Source organism: Fusarium venenatum, assembly GCF_020744135.1.
Source record: "Fusarium venenatum strain MPI-CAGE-CH-0201 chromosome Unknown EDB82scaffold_1, whole genome shotgun sequence".
Lineage (NCBI taxonomy): Eukaryota > Fungi > Ascomycota > Sordariomycetes > Hypocreales > Nectriaceae > Fusarium > Fusarium venenatum.
In genome coordinates this window covers 4,319,360-4,339,325 of record NW_027072129.1, presented here as the reverse complement: position 1 = coordinate 4,339,325, position 19,966 = coordinate 4,319,360, and the positions used below count along the sequence as shown (strand labels likewise).

The window sequence follows — 19,966 nt, the reverse complement described above, 5'->3', positions numbered from 1 at the left end:
CGGTCTAATTCTCAAACCCGCCATTTTAAATCCCTTGTTTCTTGTTCGTCAAGGCGGGACACTGCCCTAAGTTGAAGCGGAGGCCATAAGCACTAATCAACGTGTCAAGCCCAGTTCAGATCCGAGCTTTCTCAACGCCCATCCCAGATCCATGGTCATGGTGAGAGAAATCTTCATGAGCGGGGAATAAAAGGATCCCAACTCCACAAGTCCACAGGGGTTATCGGGATGTATCCCTCAAAGCGTCCACTTAGAGCCGATCCTATGATAAAAACGTTACATTGTACGCCATATCAACGGTTTGTAGGGCATAAAATTTGATCGGTTAAACAAAATATCCATTGCCTCGGTGTTATAAGCTCACCTGGCCGTTACATCATTTGTCCCATTGCTTTTTCCCAAAATCTTGTGCATCATGGATTTCTCTACTTGGGAGACGGTCGACGTAAAGAGCATTGCCTCTTTCAAGAGCGTAATTACTCTGGTCGGAGTCTGGTTCTTCTATCGTGTACTTGTAGCTCTATACAACATCTCACCCTTCCACCCCCTGTCTCGTTTCCCTGGGCCTAAAGTTGCCGCTGCCAGCTATCTCTATGAGGCCTACTACGACTGGTGGCGAGTAGGACGATATGGAAAGGTTATCCGCGATATGCATGAACGTTACGGTAAGACAAAAGGATGACTATATCCAATCGCTTCTGACATACACAGGCCCAATTGTCAGAATTAATCCCGACGAACTTCACTGTTCAGACCCGTACTTCACCGACGAAATTTACGCGGGTCCTGGCCGTGTTCGCGACAAATGGCAGCATCAACTCAACACTGGAGGCGCTGGTCCAGTCTCAGTAACAGGTTTCTCAACAGTCAACCATGAAGTCCACCGAATGAGGAAAGGAGCCTTGTCCAAGTATTTTTCCCGCTCACAAATGCTCAAACTGGAGGGTGAAGTTCAAGACTTTGCACAAATGACAGTAGACAAGATGCTAAAATATGCTGGTGGCGAGCCTTTTGATGTCAAGGAAGCTTTTAACTGTTTCACCGCCGATATTATCTCGCAGTATGCCTTTGGTGAATCTATGGGCTTCATCGCTCAAGAAGGGTGGGAGCCTAATCTGGCTACTTGGGTCAAGTCTTTCTTCCAGAGCGCATACATGATGAGGCACAACGTTTTTGCGAGAAAGATGGCCCAGGTTCTTCCCTTTTTGTCCGATTACCTTGGCGAGGATATCAAGGCTGTTATGCGACAAATGAACGTGGTGATTCCTGGATATATCAAGGCTGCATTGAAGAATCCTGACGGTGGACGCGTGTTTGCTCAAGTTGTTGAGTCGAAGACGCTGCCAGAATCGGAAAAGTCTTTGTATAGATTATCAGGTGAGGGATTCAATTTTCTGCTCGCTGGTACTGAAACCACTGCTGTAAGTCAAATTTGTCTTGGTTTTTTTTATATCCGGCTAATGAAATTTAGGCCACACTCACTGTTATTACATACTTCCTTCTTGACAAGCCTGAGATTTACAAGCGTCTCATGGCTGATCTAGATGGCATCGATCCGGAGAACCTTAAGTGGACAGACCTTGAACAACGCCCATACCTTTGGGCTGTCATCCACGAAGCTCTACGCGTTATGCCCGGTGTATCTCATCGATCTGCCCGAATCGCCCGGGAAGAGGACCTCGTCTACCAGAGCAAAGACGGTAACACCAGTTGGGTCATTCCCAGAGGTACACCCATTGGAATGACCTCTATGATCAATCACTGGAACGAGGAGCTTTTCCCTCAACCCGATGAATTTTTACCAGAGCGCTGGTTGGATAATGGAAAGCCGAATTACAAGCTGCAAAAGTTCTTGATTTCGTTTGGAAAGGGAAGCCGCGCTTGCATTGGCGAGAAGTAAGTTTTGATCTGCTGCTCTGATACTAAGACTGTACTAACGATTTGGCAAGTCTCGCCTACTGTGAGGTATACATCATGGCGGCTCTGATGGCTTTCCGGGTTATTCCACGAGCTCGTCTTTACGAGACAACTATTGAGGATCTCACATATGATCATGATCTGATTGTGCTTCAAACCAAGAAGGGATCTATTTCTGTCCGTATCGCTATTTCATAACTAGTAGAGTGCTTAAATCCATCTATCTACACGTGAAATACAATAAATCATGCTTCCTCATCAAATTTCACATTCCGAGTCAGTGTCCGAGCACTCCGAGGGCTCAGGCTCAACGTGCTCCTCCATTCTATGATCACTAATATGCATCAGTTTGCGGTTTGGAAAACACTTGAAGCACAAGAAGAACCGTTCTGAACAATCTACGCAGTTGTAAAGGGGCCTTGGCGTTAGCTTCGTAAAAATAGTCCGTTAGCAACCATTCTGAAGTTGAAATGCATCACTTACAGTATAGCAACTGCTGCAACTATTAAAATTGTGGTGATCTCCAGGTGATATTTTATGAAATTCTGGATCCCAAATCTGTTTGCTTCCATCTTGAAGTATCTTTTCGCTCTGGTCTTTCAGCGGTGCCAGGAACGTTAGTCCTTTCAGATCGCCGGCTGTAAAGTTGGCTAACTTCAGGGCAGACCATTTGCCATCGTAGCTCACCGGCCAGATATCTGCTCCGTAATCTCGAACAAGGATTTGGATTTTAAGCGCTTCTGACCGGCTATTCTTGCAAGCCCACATGAGCGGTGTCCACCCGTCGTTATCTCGAACATTGATATCATATCCTTCAGGAAGGAAGTCGATAAAAATACGAATGAAATCCCAATAACAGAGGCTTGCCGCAAAGTGTAGAGGTGTTCGGCCATAATTATCTGGAGATAATAGATCAACCCCCGCTTTAATGAGAGATCCAAGGCTTCTGTTGGATGCCGAAGGTACTGCATAGTGCACTGCTCGTAGGCCTTGGTCATCAGAAACATTGACATTTGCACCATGTTGTATTAGATAATGAACCAACTTCTTGTCTGCGGTTCCGGTTGCAGCGATGATAGGATACATGCCAGACTGGCTTCTCATGTTGACATCTGCACCCCCATCCTCAACAAGATAGCGGCATATCGCATGACGATAGTTGGGAAGCCAGAGTGTAGTTATTACCATACATAACAACGACTCTTTGTCTGGGTCAGGGCCTGGTGCGTTGGCATCTGCTCCCGCCTCAATGACAAGTTTGAGCAATGGAAATATTTGATGTATTCCTTCATAGGATAATGCGACTGCAAGGTGAGGAAGGCTACCGAATGTTGGACCGCAAACGTCTGCTCGAGCGCCTCCTTCAATCAGGGCCTTAGCTTCTTCGATGTTTCCTCGTTTTACAGCGGCTGCCAATGGTGTCAAGCCTGAAGTATCACGACGCCTTGGATCGTTAGTCAACAATTTAAAGACAAATGAGCATGGATATTCCACGTACTCTTTGGGCTCAGGATGGCCTGACCACCATTGGAAATTCGTAGGGTGATGATCTAATATGAGATCTTTACACGTTGCTATGTCAGGAGGATCCTCTAACATGAGCTCCATTTCGAGCTGGCGGATGTGGGGAGGTATATCTGGCTGATAGATATGCTCCCTCACTACAAAGTTGGAGGTATCAGATTCTGACATACAGACGCGGTGTATGTTTGTGCCACGCTTCCGTTGAATGTCTTAGTATATCGGTATCGTGAGATACTGGAGGATGAGACATGTATGTAGAGATATGAACTGTCTCTTCTTATTAACTAGCCCTTTCTGGTTGGGAAGATATTACGTGAGATATTGGTATAGTCGGCCGGCTTTCGGCAGATTTTATTCCCGATCATGCCGTGACCCATTCTTTCTCGTCATCACTATATCAACCGAGTTTGCCGGACGTTCAAATCAGTAAACTTCCAACACAAAGAGACATGCAATATGATTGTAGTATCGATAATATTTTGGGATCTTGCTTGATAATGAACTTAAAGTAGATAGAGAAAATGGTAGTGGTGGAAATTGAATTTACAACAGGTAGCTTAGACTAACATCATATGAGACGGATACGAATCCGTCACTTAATAGGCATTAACAACTCAGGTCAATACTATCCATGTCTCATGAATTGTCCTCCCTTAATTTTAGTACACCCCAGGCAGAATTCTCCATCGGACCTTGTTCTTGTACTCCTCCCAATCCTTGCCATACTTCTCCGAGCAAGCATAATCGTCTCGCCTCTCACGATGGATAAGCAAGAATCCAAACCAAGCAGAATACAAATACGTAAACAGCATTCCCCAAGGTGCAGCATCACCACCAGGCGCAACCAGCCGGCCATCAAGCATCTTTGCAACTTCCGCTCCAGCCACAGCCGTACCAGCAGGAAAAATCACATAGCCAGCGGCTTTGGTGGGTAAACAGAAGGGAAGAGACTGAATCCAGTCACCCAAGTAGTTGACGTGACGAGCCATTCCCCACCAGCCGCCTGTCAAAAGCTTTGTTCCGCGCTTGGTCTGGATGTAAGACATGTTGGCGAAGACTGGGTTGTTGGGATCTCTACGGAAGAGGGCTTTCTGGTTATTGGAGGAGCGGAAGATGTAGAGACCGACGCAGAAGACAGTGCCAACTGCTGCAACACCGATGGGGCCCAAGTGAACGGGGTACACGGATAGGTAGCGGCATTGGGTTGAGTAGAGGAAAGGAACCCAGACAATGTCACCCCACGTAAGCATGAAGCCCAGTCCGTCGGAAGTGATATCCATCATACCCAATAGTCCAGCCTCGGAATATTGCCCTTCAAGAACGTAGTAAGCTTGAATCAATGCAATCACCACGATACTATCCGAGACGAAGCCGTAAGTTCTGTATTGCTTCGCAATGAACGAACAGTTTAGCAAGATCCATCCAGTAAGACCAGGTCTCATTTCTAGCCACGCCTTGATATCAATCTCGCCAAAGAAAGGGAGAGTCACGCGGGGGTTGAGCTCGCGGCCGATGAAGTAGTCATAGATGACGCGTCCAGTGCGGCCTCCCACAGCGACCTCACGGAGCTCAGGGTTCCCGGGCGTGATGGAAAAGCTGTGGAGATAAGTCCAGATGGAGATGATGTAGGTCAGGACTGTGCTTGTTGTGAGAAGTTGGATATAGTGGTCGGTAATCCATGTCCAGACGGGAAAGTTGGCGCCGTAAATAAAGGTTCCAATGGCGCAACCAGTCAATTGAACAACAGTAGCAGAGAAAGCTGCAAATATGTAAGTATATAGTCCAAGCCTAGAAAGGGCGATTATCTTACAGTTGAAGCGATACTCAAGGGGCTTTCCAGACTCGCGCAGTTTCGTACCAAGAACAATCTGGGCAGGCAAAATGCGATAAAGCACGAGACTCAAGAAGTAATAAGCAAAAAGCCAGCCCGTAACTTCCCACGACATGAATCCAGCGAGACCCTCTTCAGGCCAGGGAATCTGAGACTTGAGCTTGGCCCAGCTCAGGGTCTTGGGATCAAGTAGAGCAGGTGCGGGACAGCCCGACACATCGTTGCAGCCCAAGTAAAGAACTTGCATGAGAATTGGAAGACCAAAAACGATACCAGTGGCGCCGAGACTGAGTGTGTTAGTGAGATGCGATGCGATGGGTTGGAAGGACTCACGGGCCACCGAATTCATAGCGGGGAGTGTCTGGAGCCTTCATGATGACGGTGAAGACTGAATGATTTGGTGGTTCAATGGATGACTGTCGGATAGAATGCTGAGTCAAGTTTTCAATCAGTGCGAGCCCGTTTATTTAACAAACTTGAGTTTCATCAGAACGATTATCGACTCATTCTCAGAACGACGGAACAGTTTGGTCCGGCCCACAGTTGAAAGACAAAGAAATGGAACAAAGAGATGTTGAAACTGTTTGTTTTCCTTTGATCTAACTGTCAATAGTTACTCAAGCGAGTACCCGCGCCCCTTGCCCCTTTAGCGTCCTACTAAAGGGATACGGTATGCGAATTAAATAAGTAATGATTGGAGGTGAGATTCAGATGTGGGGTCACTCATTTCCAACGTATACGAATACGACGGGCCCGAGGAATCCGTTTGGTGAGATTGATATAGGGCTGCTTATCAATAACAAGATGAGGAGTGACATTGCACGTCACGCAAGAATTGGATATACATATTTGCTACGTCCAAGCTTGATACATACTCATTTTTTGCCCAGAATCTCATTAACCTCGTCCAAATGAGATGAAAAGTTGTCAACCAAATTATCCCACATCTTGGGCTCATGCTCGTGCTTCTTGTCACTGTTCCATGCCCAATCAGTGATTGTAAATTGTCTGCAGCTTTCAAACATGAAAGCCACAGCGCCCTTGGAGATCTGCATCTCAGGGGGGGGTTGCGCAGAAGCAGCTTTGAATTCCTTTCTCATTGTCAGTACTTCATGTTCAATCACAACAGGAAAAACGCGACACTCACCTCGTACGCGACACCATGAGGAACCCAACCACATTCAAACGAAATACCTCCAGGCTGGAAATCATCTGATCGCCCAGCATACTCTCCATAAATAAGACCCATCAGCTCTGAAGCTGCGTTGCGATGATAATACGGGGGACGGTACGTATGAGACGCAACATCCCATCGGGGCGAGAAGATGAGAAAGTCCGCCAAGGGAGCATTCTCGTCTCTTCCACGAGCAGTCAGAACGCAAAAGATTGAGGGATCAATGTGGTCCACAGAGATTGACCCAACGTTGACAAACTTGGTCAAGTCATATTTGTAAGGCACATAGTTGCCGTGCCAAGCAATTACGTCGAATGGGCAGTGGTTCTGAGTACTCTTGAAGAACTTACCACCAAGCTTGTACACAATCTCCCATGGGTCATCACGGGTGACGTTGTAGCTTGCCTTGGGATACATAAAGTCCCTTGCATTAGCAAGACCGTTAGACCCCAATGGCCCGAGCTCAGGGAGTTCGTAGTGAGTGCCCCAGACTTCGAGGATATATCCTCTCGTCGGCCCTTCCACGTTGACCTTGAAGCGTTGGCCGCGTTGGATGACGCAAATCTCACCAGGCTGGACGTAAAGTTTGCCAAATTCTGTTTGGATATCGAGGGCACCCTGCTGGGCAATGATCAAAAAGTCGCCGTCTGAGTTGACAAAAGCTCGCTTTTCCATGCTTTTTGTGGCGGAAAAGATGTGTGTTGCAAGACCTTCTCGAAGGGTAGGATCACCCGAGCCAGCAATGGTACGGAGACCCGAGACGAAATCCGTTCCTTCACTGATATCGAAGGGAAGCTAAGAAAGTCAGAATGGCAGATGACAGAGAGGACATCCTTGACTTACCCATGCTAGTTGTGTCGGAGAGATTCTGACTTGAGGGTTCAGAGGCAGGAAGCAACTTTCTGTGCCGTCGATCTTGGGCATATCCGTCTAAAGTCTGAATGTCAGCACAATATCACAACAAAGTCAGGCATGGCAATGCACTTACAAAACCTTGGTGAGCTACAGCAGGTCTTGAGCGGTAAAGCCATGAGTTTCTGTTGGCTTGTCTGGAAGCTCCAAAAGAATCCGACATCTGTTCCGCATAGAGTCCAAACCTCACAACTCGTGGGTTATTTTGGCCTCGAGGGATTGTTCCAGGAACAGCTTCCGACTCATGATGGTTATTAAAACCGTTAAGATATTCGTAGGGATCATTATCTCGAGTAGCAAAAGACGGGATGGAACCATCCTTTTGGGTCTCTGCCCAGTGGAAGATGTTTTGATAATCAGTCTTTTGCGCCATTGTCATTCAAATCAGTATTTAAGACGGAGAAGCTGATAAGACAACAAACAGGAAAGAATCACCGAAGTTGAGTTTCCTCATATACCGATACAAGTCTTCATGCCAAGTTTTCCCCGCTCGAAGGTTGTGTCGTCGGCAATTGATGGGGCATTTTAGCGGTTGCTTATTAGTGGTTGATGAGGGGAAAGGGACCCACGATCGACGATGTTGTTCGGCGTGTTTTTGCTGACCACTATATCAGTCAGATAATCTGTGGATACAAAGAACCAGAAACCAGCATGTTAACCGCGGGTAACATATTAGTAAAATATGACTTATATCATATCAAACAGGTCATGGTGACATAGTATATTTATGCTATATGAGACGCGTCGTATCATGTCGTCATTGTAATCTAACCGCGAATACGTTTTGTGTGTCACGGTATGGTTTCCCATCATACTCACTACAAGATGTGAGCAATGGTCTGAGAACAACTCCAATCAAACCGTAAATTTCCCAAGATCGGGTAACGATGATTTTGATACGAGATCAATAACATGCCAGAATGAGACCTTGTCTTCTCGAGCTCCGCGGGGTTGGGCGGGGAAATGTTAGACACTGATGATCATGACAGTTGAATGGATAAAATATGTCACACACAGGGTCTGAGTCAATTCGGAGACACAAGTCCTTCAATGACGATGCGATGGTTAATAAGAGTGAAAAATAACATGAAATATCTCAGTTACTGTGCTCTTTAGTAAGCATAGTTAAAAAGTCAATGAAGTACAGGGTAACTCATGTTCAAGTTCGCCACAGTTACATAAATAGCACTCAAATCAGCAGACGGAACTTCTAGTTTGATTCCTACCTGGCAATGCAAAGTAGCTTTGTTTAATCATTGCGTGTCTGTACTTCATTTAGCATAGTGTGTAGGGTGAATGAGGTGGACGTGCACTCAAACCATGAAGGAGGGTCTAGCTGCGGGAATCATGGTAGGGACTCTGTGCCTGGTAACAATGTGATCTAAGCAATTGCTAAATTCCAGGCAACTTAAATTAGAATCATTAAGTTATGACAAATTGAGTATTCTCTCAAAGTCCGCGATTGGGTGGTATACGACCCGGTCATTTGGGTCGCCCAGCCAAAGGTCGAGGCCCAGTCCGATCCAGCCCAGCTCAGTTATTGCCGATATTGACGCCAGCACAGGAACAGCATACCAGTTATCATTAGCCTCAAGATCTAGATCGTAACTCTATTTCGCTTGAGCAGTACTGGGAAATTACAAATACCTGTCAGTGACAGTAGCGTGCCGGAAATAGTAAAGCTCTCGCTGTCCCCATATCTCGGTGGCTTGCTTTATGAATCTTCAGTAACAGCAACTCTGACAAAGAGTGGCTTGTGGATATTGACAATTTACTGATCACTGAACAGACGTAATATTACCATTTCAGAAATATTTAAGGAAATCTATTTTTATCTTTGTCCTTAAGATACATAATCATTAAATGAAAGTCATGACAGTTACGTTGCTAATAGGTTATAACAACCAGACAATAAATACACATGCGGCATTGGCTATTATGCATGCCGAAATATTGAGCTTGAAAGATACTGCGCCACTGACGGTAAAAGGAGCATCTGGCCCTTGTGAATCATCGTCACCTCCAGTGTGCTTGGAGTCTGAGTCAACAATGGGAGGGCCGTTGTTTGGAGATGAAGGTAGCCCTGGGGTTTTATCCGGTGATACAGATGTGTCTCCAGTGGCGCCATTGACACCATCAGGAGATGTTATATTGGCTGAATCATCTGGTTTGTTGTTGGTGTCGGCAATGGGTTCTCCATCAACAGATGCAACACCAGAGGCAGGAGTATCTGCTGGTGTGTCGCCTATGGGATCATTGGAGTGGCCAGGATTATTCGAACCTTCCTCTTGTGACCCTGTGGCATCATATGAGGAAGAGGAGGATGACGACGAAGACGAAGACGAAGACTCATTTTGGGGGATAGATCCCGCTGTTGTGTCACCGGCACCAGACCCAGATCCAGGATTGTTGCCCGCCTCGCCCGACTGTGACCCCGTTGCGTTGTCGGTGCCATCCAGGCTTCCGGGATTTTGACCATCAGAGGAGTCGCCACCACTTGTGGATCCTGTATTCTCAGCTGTAGCATGATGGGAGCTTGTATCGCCAAGGCTCCCGTTACCATTCTGATCCTGTTGACTGCCTCCATTGCTTGGTGCTTGGGGGTTTTGAGGCTCTTGAGGTTCAGAACCGGTATGATCTGATGAACCCGGAGTAGGGGAGACATTTTCGGCGTTCGTGCCAGCATCACCATTGACATTTGCCGTCTCAATGGCAGGGGTTGCGTCGACCTGATCCATCCAGCCCTTTGTAGCCTGTACCGGATCGAGAGGTTCGACGAGATATCCTGAAGATGAATATGCCTCCACAGATTCTGTAGGAAACGTCAAGGTGGCGACTTGAGTGCCTTGGCCACCACAAGCACTGCATTTGACTACCGCGGCAGTGAAGCCAGGCGGAGGAGCAGTCTCAATCGGTGGTGTCTGGCAGTCGATATCCGAGCAGGTCTGTGTAACGGTATAAATCTTCTTGGTCAGGCCTTGTGGACAAAACTCTCGATATGTCCGTGTGTATTCATTGTAGTAACCATCTGGGCCACCTTTGACGGTGACTATGGGCAAAGCAGTGGTAGTAAGACAAGGCTGGTAGGCTACTAGAGCAAAGGAGGGAAGTGTAAGGCTGAGGCCGGTGATCAGAGTGTATGACCTCATGTCGCCAATTAGAAAGGAGTGACAAGGAAAGGAATGTGTATGTACGAGTATGCAAAAGGCGTCAGTGAGAATTGATCAAGGAGCGAGAGGGCATCTTATGATATGGGCAAATCATCGTTAATGATCAGTAAGTCATTGGAGAATAAACATCTAATCTAATTGACGCACACCAGGACAGTAGGGTCCGCAGTAAAAGTTCGGGCCGGAGGGTTGGCGCACTAGAATGCGCCTGGAACAGCCGGACCTACCGACTAACAGAGCCTTTACGTGATAGCAGATCAACTGAGGGTCCAGCTCTACTTAAAAGTCGTCTGGAATGCCTCGTGATCGGTGGCTTCTTATCCAGCACTACGATTGGGAACTTGGATATATCATTTGAGAATGATTCACAGATTAACAACCTTGAGACCGAGACAATAGCTACCCTGGAATGATCTTTAGACTGTTGTAGATCTCATGTTGAAGACCTTGAAAGATTGCACAACTGTGACTGAAACAATATGTAATTGCTTCCCGCATGTGGGAATATCTTAGCCACGCACGTGTTACCTGCCAAGGGAAACTTGTCTGCCGAGATGTACACAGCCGAAAAGGTTATCGATGATCTTAATCTATGTGACGCCAGTCATTGACGTTTTTGTCTTAGTGCAAGGAACAAAGCCACTTTTTTGACAACTGTTATGCAGGAACAGCCGTGGACCATGAATCTAGAACACTTGTCAAGCCAACCTCCATTTGAATGAGAAGACTCATCTTCATGACTCGGTATTTTCCCTAGTTCCTCTTCCAGGGAACTGGTAACTTGGCGTTTTGCAACTATTACGGAGTCAGTTAATTGTTCAGAGCTAGCATGTCCCGCATCCTCTTGCGGAGAGAGCTCCAAGACAAGATGAACACTGGTATGTGAGTGGCTCAATCCAACGATTCTGACTGGTGAATTGGACGATTTGAAAGCATATCTCCAGGTCAAGGTACAAGGATAGCTTTCAATTTTGGTCTAGAGCAATCTAATGCTATCCCCCAGAGCGAACATTTCCCTGCGCCAGGAATGTCCAAGCTGATTATCGTCCTTTTGCAGCGCAGTAATTCCCAAGAGCTCTATTTCGGAGCCAGATTAACGCCTGTATATACTAACGTCTCTTTTTTGGGCAAATGTTCAAGTCCACAAAATTTCTTCTTCTTTCCTTTGAACCTATTTCGAGTTGCCGTTCGTTCATTCATTCATTTGCGACACGCAACAAACACAGCTAACCTCCCATCGCGGGACCTCATTTGGCCATGTGGCTCAACAGCATTGCCTACTTAGGGGCTTTATTGTCTTTGTTTACTAACGTAGCAGCTAAAGCACCAGAATTCGAGTGTAGCACTGGAGAAAGAGTTATCCAACTTCAACCTATCAGGGTGGTAAATGGCACAAAGACTTCCGATGCTACAATCACACGGTTTGTGATGCAGATCAATTGATTGACTTTTCTAACTTCTGAAGAACGTTTTATGTCCCTCCCAATGCTTCATACATTACGACCGCCGTCTTTGGTGACGGACCACCGACTACATACACGATCCCACCACAAGGCACACCCCCAATTGGAACCGTCATCGTGAAAGTGCCAGTGACCACCATCACTTCATTCATTCCCTCATTAACAGCCGAGCGAACTCGAACTCTGATTCCGACCAGTCCAGGTGACCCAACAACTGTCATTATTGACCGACCAGAAGATAGAAACACCGACCATGGAGGCATACATGATCCTCAAACGCGAATTGCAAAGCCAGACGAAACAGCGGCCGATCAAACACAATTTGTCCAAGTCCCTGTTACAAGGACAGTGCAGCAAGAAAATATAAAGACACTCATTATTGATAATACTGACGAACAGGGCACTGTCACCATCAGGCGACAAGATTATACCACCATCACTCGCGTGAATAGTGTTGGCGTTCCAATTACGCGGACACTCCAGCCTGACCGTCCCGGAGATGTGAGTACAGTGATTATTGAAGTACCCGAGTCCAAAGCTCAGTACACAACAATCGTCCGCATAGGTAGTGTCACGGAAACTGTCACGTCTACACAATCACCAAGTGATCCCGATGGAACGGGAAGCGTAATTATTATGATCCCTTCAGGTCCTGTCCCATTTGCTACGATTACTCGCACTGGTACTGGAACGGCAACCGTCACCTCAACCCAACAGCCCAAAGGCTCTGAGGAAGTTGGGATTGTCTTTGTTGATGTGCCTCCGAGTACTCGACCAGCCCAGACAATCATACGTTATGGGACAGGCACAGCACCTGTGACATATACGCTGAAACCAGATGACCCTAGAGGAACCGTTACGGTTGTACGTGAGCTTCCTTCTACTAGTGAACCATACGCGACTATCTCTCGCATCGGTACTGTCACTGAGCCTGTCACAACCACACTCTCTCCTGCCCATCCAGGCGAAACCGGCACAGTCGTGATCGTTCTACCGCCAGTCAACACTCGCCTTCGTCATACTACACATTGGGGCAGCGTAACAGCACCAAGGACAACGACTTCGTTCCCAAACGGACCAAATGAGTCAGGAATAGTAATCGTAGAGCTTCCTAACCCTCTCACAACTGTGACTCGCGGAAGCGATGTCCCGGCTCCCACGACGATCACGCCAAGTTCGGTTCCACAAGGCGAGACTGGAACAGTGGTTGTTGTAACTCCAATCAAGTACCTGACGACTACAAGGACTGCAACTGGAACGGGGTCAGAGACTAAAACTTTCACGCAGAGGCCCTCTGATCCAGAAGGAACAGGGACAGTTATCGTTGAGCTTCCACCAAATGCAACACCTTTCACGACAATCACTGGCTTCTGGACAGGTTCTACTACTCGTACAGTTACTCAACCGCCTACCAACCCTGGTCAGACAGGGAAAATTCGTGTGGATGTCCCTAAAGAATACACTACTGTTAGTACTTTCTGGACGGGTTCAACCACAAGAACTGTCACTCAAACCCCATCCATCCCTGGCCAGACTGGCACCGTCCGTATCGATATGCCCAGAGATGGAGTGAGATACACGACCGTCACTGGATACTGGACTGGCTCAACGACTCGTACATCAACTGAGACTCCCTCTCAACCTGACCAGACTGGTACAGTCCACATTGACTATCCCGATACTCCACATTACGTGACAGTCTCTGGTTTCTGGACAGGATCAACTACACGTACAGCCACCGACTCCCCCGCTGGACCAAACCAGACTGGCACCGTCCATGTTGACTTTCCTGCCGATGGTGCGAGTTACGTTGCCGTAAGCGAATACTGGACTGGATCGACCACTCGGACTGTCATTGTGCCTCCAACTGGGCCTGGAGGTACAGGCACAATCCGCGTTGACTTTCCCACTGCCGGCATCCGCTATGTCGCTGTTAGTGAGGAGTGGACTGGAACAACAGTGCGCACTGTTACCGTCCCTCCTTCACGGCCAGGTGATACTGGTATTGTTCGTATCGAGGTGCCAGCTATGCGTTTTGCCACTGTTACTCAGTACGGATCTGGGTCTGATACTCAAACGTTTACGCAGACGCATACTGGCGCTGGTATGACTGATACGGTCATCGTCTTAGTCCCTCTCATCACATCGTATCAAACTGTTACGAGCACAGGTTCAGACTCTACCACGCGAACATTTACTAAAGGTCCCTCCGGAACTGGTAGAATGGGGACTGTGGTTATTGAGGTCCCGCCTGAATTCATCACGACGACTGTGACTGGCACAGGAATTGCTACCAGGACTATCACCCAATCACCTGATCAGCCTGGTGAAACTGGAACAGTTATTATTGAGCTACCACCTGGTGCTACACCTTACGTGACAACCACAGTAACTGGCACAGGGTCCGTCACTACAACCCGCACTACTACACAAACCCCCTCTCGATCAGGTGAGACTGGAACAGTGATTGTCGAGGTACCTCCTGGGGCAGTTCCTTACATAACAACCACTGTGACCGGTACAGGAACCGCTACTACGGCTCGAACCTTGACCCAGACCCCGACTCAACCTGGCCAAACTGGAACTGTGATTGTCGAGCTTCCCCTCAGTGTTACACCATACGAGACAGTCACTAGCACTGGCACCGAGTCATTCACCACGACCATCACCTACACACCCAAGGCGTCTGGTCAGACTGGGACTGTTGTTATCCAGGTTCCATCTTCAGCTGTTCCTTTTGTCACAACAACCTCTTATGGGTCAGTCTCAGCGGCTTACACAACTACTATAAGCCCGATTCTTCCCGATCAAACTGGTACAGTTGTTGTATTCAGACCTCAATCATGGATGACAACCACCCGCTATGGAAGCGTCTCAGTGGCTTCTACCACAACTCAAAGCCCTACAAAGCCCGGGGAGACAGGCACTATTATCGTCGATCTTCCTCAACCTTACACTACGATCATTCGTTATGGCAGTGTGTCCATCTCATCAGCAACAACCCAGACCCCTCGGAATCCAGGAGAACCGGGCACTGTTTTCATGGATTTACCACAGCCATTCGTGACAACGACTCGCTATGGAAGTATTTCATTTTCTTCCACGACCACACAAAGCCCTCTCAATCCTCGTGAGACTGCAACCGTCTTGGTTGATCTCCCTCAGCCGTTTGTAACAATAACTCGTTACGGAAGTGTCTCGGCCTCCACGAGAACTACCAATGGCCCACAGAAGCCCGGGGAGACTGGCACTGTTATTGTTGATATGCCCCAACCTTTCACAACAGTAACTAGTTTCGGTGCCGTGACGGTTCCAGCAACTAGAACCCTCACTGGGTTTAGTCAGGGAGCTACTGGTACTGTTGTTGTGGACCTGCCTCGGCCGTTCACAACAATTATCAGGTATGGGAGTGTGACTGCTCCAGTTACTCGGACGCAGACTCCCGCGGCTCCAGGACAGACTGGCACAGTATTCATCGACCTCCCTGACGCTTATACTACCGTGACAAGCTACGGCAGTGTGACCATAGCCACAACAAATATCCTCACACCGACGAGCGCAGGACAAACGGGCACAATTCTCATCAATCTGCCAAACCCTTATACAACAGTCACTAGCTATGGCACTGGGACTGCGACAGGCACCAGCATTTTCATGCCGGCTACACCAGGCGAGACCGGCACCGTTGTTATTCACCTTCCCCAGCCATACACAACTACTACGCATTTCGGCAGTGTCTCCGTGCCAATCACATCAACATTCACACCGACTAGCCCTGGTCAGATAGGAACAGTCCTGATCGACTTGCCACAGCCCTTCACGACTATTACTCGATTCGGTAGCGTTTCCGTACCGGCAACTTCAACATTGACACCGGCTGCTCCAGGTCAGACGGGAACAGTCCTAGTGAACTTGCCCCAGCCATACACAACTACTACGCGGTTCGGTAGTGTCTTCGTACCAACAACATCGACACTCACACCAGCTAGTCAAGGCCAAACTGGCACAGTCCTTGTCGACTTACCGCAGCCATTGGCCACGGTCACCAGGTTCGGCAGTGTCACAGTTTTGAGCACGACCACCATGATTCCCACCAGCCCTGGACAGACCGGCACTGTTTTTATTGACCTTCCCGACTTCTACGTTACTACCACACGATATGGAAGCGTGACTATCAGCAGTATTACTACTAAGGCACCCACGGCACCTGGGCAAACCGGTACCATTTTGGTTGATCTACCCAATCCATACGTGACCACAACAAGATACGGAAGCGTGACTGCCAGTAGCGTTACCACCAACGTTCCTACATCACCTGGGCAGACTGGTACTGTCCTCATTGACCTACCGAATCCATATGTGACCACAACCCGATTTGGCAGTGTTTCCATAAGTAGTATTACTACGCAGACACCAGCAGCACCCGGGCAAACTGGTACCGTTATCGTTGATTTACCAATTCCTTATCAGACAACCACTCGATTTGGTAGCATCATGATCGGTAGCTCTACCACAACCCAGGCACCAGCTGTACCTGGACAAACCGGTACCGTTATCGTTGACCTTCCAAACCCATACATTACCAGCACAAGATACGGCAGTGTTTCTACTAGCAGGATCACTACCCAGACTCCAGCTGCACCTGGCCAAACTGGTACTATTCTCGTCGATCTACCATTCTCATACTTGACTACGACAAGGTTTGGAGTTGTTACGGATGGGAGTAGTACTACAACAAAGCAGCCAGCAGCAGGCGGACAGACTGGAACTATTGTTGTCGATCTCCCGGATCCATACGTAACTTCGATCCGGTATGGAATCATCACTGCTGGTAGTAGTACCACCACAGTGGCACCTTCTGCCCCTGGACAAACCGAGACAGTCATTATCGACCTTCCTTACCCGTACCGAACTACCACACGATATGGTGTCATCACAGAGGGTAGCAGCATGACGATTCAGACACCGACTGCGGGAGGTCAGACCGGAACGATCCTCATTGACTTACCTCAATCTTATGTGACAACCACCCGGTGGGGAGGTATTACTGGTAGCAGCAGCACAACAACTCAAGTACCAACTGTTCCAGGACAGACGGGTACCATCATCATCGATCGCCCTGATGCTTACACCACAACGACCAGGTACGGGAGCGTTGCAGGTAGCAGCACCACCGTCACCATCACTCCAGCGAGGCCCGGGGAAACTGGAACAGTTATTGTGGACTTTCCCCAGCCTTTCATGACTATAGCTCGATATGGACGAGTCACGGCCAGTAGCATTACCACTGAATCGCCCACTGAGCCAGGACAAACGGGCACAGTCATCGTTGATCTTCCACAGCCTTACACTACTACAACTAGATTCGGCGTTGCCTCAGCAGCCCAGACAACTACTGAAAGCTTCCAATCTGGCGAGACTGCGACCGTTCTCGTTGACCTACCCCAGCCTTTTACTACTGTATCCCGGTATGGACTTGTCACAGCCAGTACCATCACCACTGAATCGCCGACCGTCCCTGGGCAGACAGGCACAGTCATTGTTGACCTCCCTCAGCCGTACACTACCACTACGAGGTTTGGTGTCGCTCCAGTTGCTCAGACAACTACCCAGACTTTCCAGTCTGGTGAAACTGCTACCGTTCTCATCGACTTGCCCCAGGATGTGACGACCACAACGCGATATGGAAGTGTCACTATCGCTCAAACTACTACGGAGAGCTTCACTCCAGGTCAGACTGCGACCGTCATCGTGGATCTGCCTCAGCCTTTCACAACCTTGACTCGTTACGGAAGCGTCACAGCCAGCGAGATGACAACACAGTCTTTCAACCCCGGCGAGACAGCGACAGTGGTGGTGGACCTGCCTCAACCTTTCACAACTATTACCCAGTATGGAAGCGTCACTATTGGCCAAACAACTACGGGAACATTTGGTCCAGGTGATACAGCAACTGTCTTCGCCGATCTCCCTCAGCAATTTACAACGACGACTCGTTACGGAAGCGTTACTGTCAGCGAAGTCACTACACAGTCCTTCAATCCCGGTGAGACTGGTACTGTTATTGTCGATCTTCCTCAGCCCTTTACAACTGTGACCCGTTATGGTCTGGTTGATAGTGATCATGAAACAACTACAACTGAATCGCCGACAATTCCAGGCCAGACAGGTACTGTGGTTGCCAATCTTGCCCAACGATACGTAACTACAACACGGTACGGAATTGTTGATCAGGACCATGAAACGACACAAACACAAGGACCTGTTGCTTCAGGCGAGAATGGCACAGTTCTTGTTGACCTAGCCCAGCCTTACACAACAGTCACAAGATACGGTTCAGTCGATGTTGACCATGAAACCACGGTGACCGAGTCACTTGTTGGTCCGGGACAAACGGGCACGGTCATAGTTGATCTTGCTCAACGATATGTAACTACTACCCGCTTTGGTTCAGTCGACTACGCCCATGAGACGACACAAACCCAAGCTCCTAGTGCTCTTGGGGAGACTGGTACAGTTATCGTGGACCTTGCGCAGCCATATACATCAACCACTAGGTATGGCTTCGTCACTTTTGGTGCTGAAACCACTCAGACCCAGGCACCTTCTGCACCTGGGGAGACTGGCACAGTCATTGTAGACCTTGCCCAGCCATACACGTCAACCACCAGGTATGGAGTGGTCAGTTTTGGTGCTGAAACTACCCAGACTCAATCACCCTCTGTGTCTGGTGAGACAGGTACTGTTATCGTGGATCTTGCCCAACCCTACACAACGGTAACACGCTACGGATCAGTAACCGTTGGCGGCGAGACCACACAGACTCAAACGCCTGCTCAGCCTGGGGATACGGCGACTGTACTCGTCGACCTTCCGCAACCATACACAACAACTACTCGTTATGGTGTGGTGCAGGCAGGTCAAGAGACTACCCAGACACAGTCTATGGCTGGCCCAGGCGACACTGGAACGGTTGTCGTCGATCTTGCTCAGCCCTATTATACTACAACTCGGTACGGATTGGTCGATATTACTGGCGAGACAACCTACACACAAACCGCCACCAACCCAGGAGACACAGCTACAGTATACGTTGATCTTGCTCAACCTTACACGACAACAACTCGGTACGGGCTGGTTAGTGCAGGTAGTGAAACGACGCAGACACAGGCTCCCAGCAATCCAGGAGGAACAGGTACAGTTGTTGTCGATCTTGCTCAACAGTATCTAACCACAACCCGATACGGGCTGGTTGATGCTACTGATGAGACAACTCAAACACAAACACCCAGTAACCAGGGAGAGACAGCTACAGTTGTTGTTGATCTTGCCCAGCGTTATGTTACAACGACAAGATATGGACAAGTTAGCGCAGGCGGTGAGACGACTCAGACGGAAACTCCCACTAACCAAGGAGAAACAGCTACCGTCATTGTCGATCTTGCTCAGCCTTACCTGACGACAACCCGATACGGGCTAGTCAGCGCAGGTGGTGATACAACACAGACCGAGGCCCCTACAGCTCCTGGTGAGACTGGCACAGTTCTTATTGATCGACCTCAGCCTTATGACACAACAACTCGATATGGCATGGTTGATGTAGGGGGTGACACAACACAAACTCAGACACCTTCCGTACCCGGTGAGACTGGAACAGTTATTATCGACCGGCCTCAACCTTACGTCACAACGACTAGATACGGAATGGTTGACACGGGTGGCGACACAACGCAAACCCAGACACCTGCCACTCCTGGCGAGACTGGCACGGTTTTGGTTGATCGACCTCAGCCTTATGTTACTGTGATGCGTTATGGAATGGTCACGGCCAGTACGATGACAACTGAGTCGCCTAGTGTTGCTGGAGACACAGGAACTGTTATCGTCGACCTACCTCAGTCTACTGTCACGGTCACTGAGTCCTACACAGGAACCGATGTGATAACTGAACCAACTGCTGTCACGACAATTCCCG

General features: G+C 48.5%; 5 protein-coding genes across 5 annotated transcripts; 1 reads left to right on the top strand and 4 right to left on the bottom strand.

Annotated features, from left to right (window-relative positions):
* Window positions 1–415: 415 nt before the first annotated feature.
* EDB82DRAFT_550537 (cytochrome P450 monooxygenase-like protein) lies at window positions 416–2,115 on the top strand (the record flags this gene model as incomplete). The annotated part of the gene is made up of 4 exons (XM_025730862.1): window positions 416–665; window positions 712–1,421; window positions 1,472–1,896; window positions 1,950–2,115. 4 exons carry the CDS (start codon window positions 416–418, stop codon window positions 2,113–2,115), a joined length of 1,551 nt encoding a protein of 516 aa, XP_025589945.1.
* EDB82DRAFT_486253 (ankyrin repeat-containing domain protein) lies at window positions 2,037–3,706 on the bottom strand. Its single transcript, XM_025730863.2, has 3 exons — window positions 3,416–3,706; window positions 2,401–3,361; window positions 2,037–2,346 (listed from the first exon to the last, which is right to left on the bottom strand). The coding sequence occupies exons 1-3, from the start codon at window positions 3,607–3,609 to the stop codon at window positions 2,176–2,178; spliced, it is 1,326 nt and encodes a 441-aa protein (XP_025589946.2). The 5' UTR covers window positions 3,610–3,706; the 3' UTR covers window positions 2,037–2,175.
* Window positions 3,707–3,865: 159 nt separating this feature from the next.
* Window positions 3,866–5,934, bottom strand: EDB82DRAFT_456525 (ergosterol biosynthesis ERG4/ERG24). Its single transcript, XM_025730864.2, has 3 exons — window positions 5,606–5,934; window positions 5,252–5,559; window positions 3,866–5,200 (listed from the first exon to the last, which is right to left on the bottom strand). The coding sequence occupies exons 1-3, from the start codon at window positions 5,644–5,646 to the stop codon at window positions 4,101–4,103; spliced, it is 1,449 nt and encodes a 482-aa protein (XP_025589947.1). The 5' UTR covers window positions 5,647–5,934; the 3' UTR covers window positions 3,866–4,100.
* A 91-nt stretch (window positions 5,935–6,025) lies between these two features.
* Window positions 6,026–8,075, bottom strand: EDB82DRAFT_486250 (RmlC-like cupin domain-containing protein). Its single transcript, XM_025730866.2, has 4 exons — window positions 7,435–8,075; window positions 7,290–7,376; window positions 6,420–7,241; window positions 6,026–6,363 (listed from the first exon to the last, which is right to left on the bottom strand). The coding sequence occupies exons 1-4, from the start codon at window positions 7,735–7,737 to the stop codon at window positions 6,148–6,150; spliced, it is 1,428 nt and encodes a 475-aa protein (XP_025589948.2). The 5' UTR covers window positions 7,738–8,075; the 3' UTR covers window positions 6,026–6,147.
* A 1,178-nt stretch (window positions 8,076–9,253) lies between these two features.
* EDB82DRAFT_520200 (uncharacterized protein) lies at window positions 9,254–10,507 on the bottom strand (the record flags this gene model as incomplete). The annotated part of the gene is made up of 1 exon (XM_025730867.1): window positions 9,254–10,507. One exon carries the CDS (start codon window positions 10,505–10,507, stop codon window positions 9,254–9,256), a length of 1,254 nt encoding a protein of 417 aa, XP_025589949.1.
* Window positions 10,508–19,966: the final 9,459 nt, after the last annotated feature.